General features: G+C 35.1%; 1 protein-coding gene across 1 annotated transcript; it reads right to left on the bottom strand.

Annotated features, from left to right (window-relative positions):
• Nucleotides 1-807: 807 nt before the first annotated feature.
• LOC129003250 (uncharacterized) lies at nt 808-7,448 on the bottom strand. The gene is made up of 6 exons (XM_054431544.1): nt 7,433-7,448; nt 5,546-5,784; nt 4,886-5,057; nt 3,903-4,186; nt 2,141-2,560; nt 808-864 (listed from the first exon to the last, which is right to left on the bottom strand). The coding sequence occupies exons 1-6, from the start codon at nt 7,446-7,448 to the stop codon at nt 808-810; spliced, it is 1,188 nt and encodes a 395-aa protein (XP_054287519.1).
• Between the last annotated feature and the right edge of the window lie 1,160 nt (nt 7,449-8,608).

Genomic DNA, 8,608 nt, shown 5'->3' with positions numbered 1-8,608 from the left:
ATGCAGTGAAGAATCAATTTTAAAATCGTAAATAATCATGTAAACATTTAATTTTGACAGTTTCAGTAAATGTTCATAAAACTTGACCTTTGAAACACAATTTTAAAATTAACAGTTAAAAGTAGTGTAAAATTATACATATGGTGATAATGTAAACAAATCTGCTGAGGGGACTTTAAAGGCCTCTGGGGCAGAGCCCCAAGGGAATTTACCTCGTTTCTCTTTTGATGGCTCATCTACAGACCAAGACCTTTCTTTAGAGACCCCTACCAAGTTTCTACGCCCAGCCGTTCTCTGAAATTAGCTGTGACAAAAACCAGTTTTCCCCCCATAAGGGATGGAAATTTAAAGGCCACTGGGACAGAGCCCCAAGGGAATTTACCACGTTTCTCTTTTGATGGCTCATCTACAGACCAAGACCTTTCTTTAGAGACCCCTACCAAGTTTCTACGCCCAGCCGTTCTCCGAAATTTGCTGTGACAAAAACCAGTTTTTCCCCCATAAGAATAACATGGGATGGGAATTTAAAGACCACTGGGGCAGAGCCCCAAAGAATTTACCACATTTCTCTTTTGATGGCTCATCTACAGACCAAGCCCTTTCTTTAGACACCTCTACCGAGTTTCTACGTCCAGCCGTTCTCTCAAATTAGCTGTCACAAAGAAAAACAGTTTCAAATTAATATATAGATTAGTGTGAGTATTTGATTAAAATTGAAAGTATCGTTCATAACTTGAACCAAAAGTGATTTGGCAGTTGCTCCAATTATTCCTAATCTTGGCTTCAGCTTGTACATAAAAAAAACTCTCACATGCTTGGCTTTGCCTCACATGTGAAATTCTTTGTTTCTGTGTTCGGCTTTGCCTCAAACATCGAACCAGAAAATACCACTTTCAGTAGCAGTAATAAAATACAGTAATCTCAAATTTACTATTTATCATTTTTAAATCCTGCTATAGTTGAAATAAGTTTTTCTTGCTAATACCAAATCATATAGTAGTTTGGTAGAAAAAAAGAAGGCTTAAAAAATTTGAATGTTCGCATTACCATAAGGAATTACTTGTTTTCGAGCTGAAACTACATTTTTAGGTGGAGTCCATTCCAGTGGACTGTGGCACTACATAGCCATTAGTGATTAGTGTTTGATAGGATTTGGATACAAGCTTTCACAATAAAGATTCCATGATTTAATAACAGGACTGGTCAAGTTTTCTTTCTAATTATCAAAGAATAAACTTCAGTACAAAGTTAAACCTCACAATCCTATGTATTTTGTTCTAAACATTTTACGTTTACTTGTCAATAGCTTTGAAAATACCAATACAAATTGCTAAATGAGAATTTTTAAGGTTGAATGGAAGAAGGTGCTATGGAAAGGATGTTTTGTGAAAGAGCTAGATGATTGATGAAGTGGTCAGAAAAATCAATAATGTCTGTGACTTGGAATGATGGGTAGAAAGTGTGACAGCACCAGACACTCTGTTTCCAAGATTAATTGTCTGGAGAAAATGATTTAGCCACATACAGCGCTTTACACTTTTTTACACACCTTACAAGATTTATATTACTCACTGGGTACTAAAAAATCGTTATAGTTTATAGTAACTTTGGATATAATTCTTTACACTTTTATCTTTAATGTAATTATTTTCATAACTCTAGGTACTCGTTAAAAGTTCTTTAAAAATATTTCTGTTTTGGGACAGAAAGCTTAAAAAATTTAGAAAATCTTGATTTATCCACCCCACCATTATTATCCTTTTACATAATTTGTTTTCTCAAGGATCCACAACAGTGACACATATATTCGCTTGTGATAATCATAAACACTTTAAGGAAAAGTAGTGCAAAAAAATGTTTGCGGATATACGAAAGAATCTCCCCCGTCCCTCTCGTACCCTTGTCTGGAATGCTAACCTCTAGGCTAGCGACACACACAATTTGATCTCTTATGCAAAATGTTCACACAAAGGTTGTTTACTTAAAAAGAGTAATGATAAAAAATTAGATAGTTATGATATAGTTGGATTAAATAAAGAAACTTGATTTATTCCCACCAAAAATTAATCAATTTTTTTAAATAGTAACAATAAACCAGCTCTATCAGTAAAACCATCAACGCAACGCAATGTCCGATCACAAGCAACACAAACGCAGGGTACAAGTTGTTTAGCGAGAGATGCTGCAAGCCGCCAAAGTCGTGATTGTCTTTTTCCTCCAGTAGATATTTTCTGTTTATGCGTAAAAACGTTAATTTATGTTTCTGGTACTCCCACAGTCCAAACTCAATGAACTGCTGGATGATTCTGTTGAAAGCCTCATTGTAACCGGAAGACCTCCTGTAACCGAATGATGTGAATGCTGTCTGTGTATAGCCTCGCATTACCCGGAAGCTGCTCAGGTCAGTCGTAGAGTTTATTCCTGGGATACTCAGCAGGACATGTTCCAACCCCCACCTCTGGACTGGGAGAGCAATGTTGCGGTCAGTCAAGAGATGTGATTGTATCTCGTCCGGAGGTATGAACTCATAGCGGTTTTCAAATGTATTGTGCCATTTGTTCTGAAAAAAGAAGCGTCGAAGTTTGACTGTGATATGGATACTTATTGCAACAACAAATCATCTGTGAGTGGTATTAAGTGTGAAAAGTAAGTAATAATTTCTGTAGAAATATATAATCATCAATGCTATATTGTTTTCAAAGTGTGTTTAAAAGCTTTATTAGTATACCAATTTAATTTATACTTGATTTGACTCAAAAATTTTGAATAGTAAAAGTTTGGGTTGCAAAATTAACTAATTAAATATAATTTTGAAAATTGTATACAGTAGGCCTTAACGCTACTTGAAGATCAATTAATTAAATCATTATGACTGAAAATTCCAATCTATGACGGTTTAAACCCACAAAAATTCCATATGAATTTAAGCTGAGAGTGATGACTACGTGTGGCTAGTTCGCGGGATAGTTCAGAGACAGAATACTTACTTAATCCACTACCATACTATCCTAGCCATTTCCAACCCCTGAGAGACGATTGGTCTTTCCATAGGGACTAAAAACTATGTGGAAATATCCATATTACCACCAAGTATTAACCGCTGTTTGAAGTCCATCATCAGTTGACAGATGTAAAATGGAGTTAATTGTTTGGATGTAGATAATAAGAATGAAAGGTGTTGGATGTTCAGAGGTGGTTGTAAATTTAAACGATTGCACAATGTTTACGCATTTTGTATGATGTAGGCAAACTGTGCTCATTCACCAGGCTTGTTTGATACAATGAACAAAGAGGAGATCATGTGTTGTGTTGTGACTAAACATCAGACTGCCAAACTAATAGATATACACAACAATCAGCAAGCAAAGTTTTCTCAAAAGATTCATTGCCTCAACAGAAACTTAATAACATCTGTTTTTTTTTAGCATCTGTAAATATGTAGAGCTTTCTAAAGTCTCCCCGGGCCAAATGGACACGTCTTATGTATTACATGTATATAGTTTATATCTGTCAACTGACAAATTTATTCAGGGGGTTCCTTCCTGCATAAAAGTAATCACAGAATTTAATTCAAACTTTTAGATTTTCTTGCTCATTGTTTACGGCTACTATGCCAAATTTCATTGTTGCTTAGGGTAGAAACTAGCAAGGATGAAAAAGCAACAGTGGGTTTGAAATAGCTCCATTGGACATTACCTGAGTTCAATGGAGATGTTAATTTACAAAGAGCCCTTACTGGTTTAAGATCAGTTTCAGAAAACATTCTTATACAATACCGTACATAGGAAAACAAAATCAGTTTCATACAAAAAATTTTAAAAAAAAACTACCTTAAGCTATAGGAAACCCAAAAGATAATTCATTAAAAACATTCAAATCTTAGTTCTTGAATATTTACTCACACTCAAATCAAAGAAGAAATCCTTATTTGCCTGATTACTGTAGGAATAGGAAGGATCGGTCCAATAGTAGTCTCCTTCAACCAGCTGTTGAACAGTGTTGATGCGGGGAGAGTAAAGCGGCAACGTGAGGCGAGTGACTATACAACTAGTGACTGCTGTCATTAACCACAGGGCGAAGAAGAAACACCAGAGAGACACTATGCGGGAGGTGAGAGACACAGGGACAGTGTAGGACGACGACACTGTCAGGATACCGAACATCATGACTGCACTCTCTACCAGACCTGGACAAAACATGTAAAAACCATACAGATAGTATAGGGTCTATTCTTGTAGGGATTTCCTCCAGATCTCAGAACAAAAGGTTCTAGCCCAGAGCCCTTGACCCCTTACTTCAGCCCTTGAGTGGTTGCGGCATTATTACATAGCCAAAGCTATTTGGTGATTGGTGGGGTTTATGTTGGGCACTGAGGGTAGTGAAAAACTAAAAGTTGTTAAATAAAAGATTTAATCGGATAATAATGAAAGTTACATCATACACGGCAGTCACATTGCTTGACATGATTTAAAAGAAGGAACGGAAGTTGTCAAAAAATACAAGTCAAATATGTAACCAACCAGTTTGTCCAACCTTATAACATGATAACTTGCTAGATTACTCATGTAACTTAGTAATATATATATATATATATATATATGGTACATATATTATAACAGTTTAAACCTTGGTTTGACCTTGGGGATATACCTGCGCTCTACCGCTAGATGAGCTTGCTCTCCTATAATTTTATGGATTACTAACTTGGAGTTTGTTATGGTCTTAAACAGAAGATGAAGATTACTACAGTAAACATGCGTCTAATTGAAGTCTTAGGATGGCAACAGAATGCCAAATCCGGTTTCTAAGTGCAATTTGTGGATTCTAATAAGTAGGAATATACTCCAATGCTTATCCTATCGGTAATCTGCAGGCCTCAACTTACTAGGTTTCCTTGCCACTAGAGGTAAAGCATGACAGGCTCTCCAGTATACCAAGGTGATGACTAGGAATGTTGCAGCAATAGTCAACCAGACATGGACAGTGAAGATCATCAACAGTGACTGCCACTGGTCCACCAGCATGTAGGGTCGTCTTACTATGAATGTTACGTAGATCTGAAACAACAATGCAGCTAGTTCAACTGTGATACATCAAGTCTCAATCACTGTGTTTATTTGAAACAAAGTGTACTTCAAACTTGTCTAGTTCAAAAATTCAATACTGATTCTAGCTTAGCAAGTAAGTTATGTCTCATAATCCTGGATAACGATAGTGAATGAATGTAATAGGGTAACTATCTTTACTCCAAAAATATGTCCAAATTTCAGCAAGTTAAAGTAGTGAGAGATTAAGTTTGAACAAATTGTACACCAGGTTTAATACCAGGTCTGCACATTAGATAACCGTTGTTGTTGTGGCCTGTACTTCTTGAGTAGGTAAGATGGTTTGTGTCACCTAATGCATTCTGCCACAATAACCCTACAGACTACAACAACAAATGTAATCCAACATAATTAAAGTTCTTAAAACTGGGATAGGAAATAACAAAATATATACGTTAGAATCACAGGCATACTAATAATCAACAAACCAGACTTCCTACCATGTTAAGAGGTGGTCCAAAGTCCATGTTGTTGCTGGACAGTTCCCGCTGCCAGATGTTACAGAAGGTAATGTCGGCCGCCCCCTCTCGCATAGCCTGGTTCACTCCCCCCACCATCGTCCCATTGTCCAACATTGCGCCAAACCTTCCTGGAGCCTTCAGGGGTATAAATTCCCAAGTGAAGTTGAGATATGCCGCCAGTTTGAGAAACAGGCTCATCTCAATTCCGAAGTATTCAGCTGAAATAGTATGTTGAGCTGTAAAAGGATTGTATCCTTGAGGAGGATAAAAACTATTGTGTATTTCACTAAGAAAATTTGTAGCACTAGATTACATTTTCAAATTTCGGCCGTAGCACATGCACTTGCAACCCTGAGAGGGAAGGAAGTGCTCACAAGAAGGTGAAATATGAATTCCAAAGCAAGCAAATCTCTCCGTGATTAGCAATCGTTCATTATCCGGTTGTGAATTTCCTGATTATTGTCCATTGCAGATTAGTAGACCAAATTAGATAGCCACACAGAAAGTCCAGTGGGTCTGGTGACCTGGCAGGCCATCAAAACAATAAGACTCATCATTATAAAGCTGTGTATTTTGCATTGAGTCAATCTTGCACATCGTTTGGATGTACCATATAGAACTAACACCGCAAACGGCGCAAACGATATTTAATGTTTCTCAATAACAAGAAAGAAAATATTTGACAGTCCCTACAGTCAAGTTTAGCGTAAAAAGTATGTAGTGTAAAAGTTATTGAACTCTTCTCAAAAATCACAAATTCAAACTTCCATTGCAGAATAAGCGTGTATACAAATGTTTTATCTCAATTACTCAGTACTATACTATGGTGAATAGGATGAGGATTCTGAAAATAACAGTAAATTCAAAATAAAAACAAGGTACTGTAAAGTGCACTTATTGCTTACATAAAATGGCTATAAGACTTAAAGCCATTTTATGTAAGTAAGCAAATACAACTATGTTGAAAACATTGTAGTTTGTTTTTTTTTTAAGTAAACAACAGTGTTAAATATGATTGTATACAAATTTTTACAAGAATTTTATGAATAAAATATTGACAAAAGGTCGTCGTCTGCGGGTGAGGATCCAATGATACTGGCGACATTTCTTTTTGTATGGCCATGGCAATCCGTTGAAATAGGTAATCTTCATAATAAAAACATCATAATTTGTCTGTTATACCCTACCTGTGAGGGTATGGAAGACTAAACTGGTGCCATGTTGTCACCAATACATAATATTTTAACACATAGATTTTTTTACATTAACTTCGTTCCACCCTGTAATTTTGTTAAGTTCATAAATTATAGTAACACGTTCAACAATGATAAACATTTTTTTTTTTAATGCACAAAAAGGTGTGTGGGTTGATTTTATTTGAAGTAATCTTTTGATATCTTATGTAATGACACCTACTTGGTGGTCTAGTCATAAACTCAACTTACATTACTCATAATGTTGCTAAAGTCACTCTGTTTTTTAATTTAATCAACTTTATATATGTATATATCAGAAAAAAATGCACATACTTACTTGTTCCAGTTCTGTTCAGCAAGAGTGAAAATGGAGGAAAGTGAAATGTTGCAACCTTGATAAGTTTCCTTTCAAAATTAGGAATCGTTAACTTTTTATTCTTCCTTATAATTCCATTTGGAATCAAATAATTCATAGAACTCACAGTAGTGTTTAACAGTCTTATTTCTTGGTTTTGGAGTGAAATTACAACAAAATTCATAGAATCAAATAAACTGGAACACTCTGAGTTTTTGTTGATAAAATCATCGATTGATTTATTAGTTAAAACCACTATGCTTATAACTTGAACTACACTATTATGTAAAATAAGTTGGCAAACACTGAAGTTACCTCTGTCGATAATCATGGACTTTTGACACTCGTTTACAACTTTCTCCTCAGAGGTATATTGAAGTACTGGAATAAAAGGGTAACACTGTTGTAAAATAAAAGTTTGTAAATCACCATAAACAATAGAACTCCACATACAAAAGCTTCTTTTGAAAAAATCGGAGCAGACATTGCTAATATGTTGTTTTAAATCATCGAACTCTATTTGAACCGTGTTTTTAAGAATGATTGAATCAATGTCACAGTCAATAAAAACCAAAAGTATAATAGCTTGAACAAGTTTCATTTTGAAATTGACTAAGCACTCTTCAAACTGTTTACACTTGTATCACAAATAGCAGTTGGTAGGTACTAAACCAATGTAGCGATTAAATTAATACTTTGGGTGAATCAAATGAAATATCAGTGACTGAATAGGAATATACACCCCCCTCTCCACCAACCCCTAAAATTAATGGAAAAATGACATGTCACTTGATGCCCTCACATGTAGATAAGTGCCCAGATAATGTGGTAAAATGGGACTTTGCTGATATTTAATAAAGATAAACATTGTTTAATACCTCATCCAGTTCTACTTTTGTTGTTAGTTTTACTGTGTATTTCCTACTGCCAACCATCATAAAATAAACAAGATAGGAGAATAATGGTTCTTAATTTGTGTACAGTTGATTATCCAACCGAAATGATAAAAGGTATGTAAATTTACCTTAACAACTAACTGGACTATGTAACCTAAGTTTAAAATTACTAGAAATCTTCATATTGTATATACAATTATGGCCAGCAAGCCATAGATATAATTTAACTTGTTCAGTAAGGTAAAACTTGTGACTTTCATTTAGGTTACACAATCGTTTGTTTGCATTAAAATAAAGTATCAAATTTAAAATAAAACAAAAGTAGTAATTGCAAAGCGCTAGGCTATTGAAGAAGTGAAGGCTTGCTCATACTATGAAAGACTGGAGAGCTAGAAAAAGAACCTAAATACAGTTATACAATACATAGGACACCAAAATTTGAAAAAAGTTCCTTTTTTATACAGGTCTAAAGCTGTCCAACCATTGGGGGAAAAAACAAATTGGCCAGAACAAATTGGGAGTTAACATTTAAAAATTAAGGAAATTCTACTGGATAAGGTTTTAATTCCATCCCAGACTTTTTAGCGGACATCTC

Source organism: Macrosteles quadrilineatus, unplaced genomic scaffold (genome assembly GCF_028750875.1).
Source record: "Macrosteles quadrilineatus isolate MER2022 unplaced genomic scaffold, UCM_ALF_1.0 Scaffold_9__3_contigs__length_116548681, whole genome shotgun sequence".
NCBI classification, from domain to species: domain Eukaryota; kingdom Metazoa; phylum Arthropoda; class Insecta; order Hemiptera; family Cicadellidae; genus Macrosteles; species Macrosteles quadrilineatus.
Note: the sequence above shows the minus strand (reverse complement) of the source record. Positions and strands in the feature narration are given on the sequence as shown.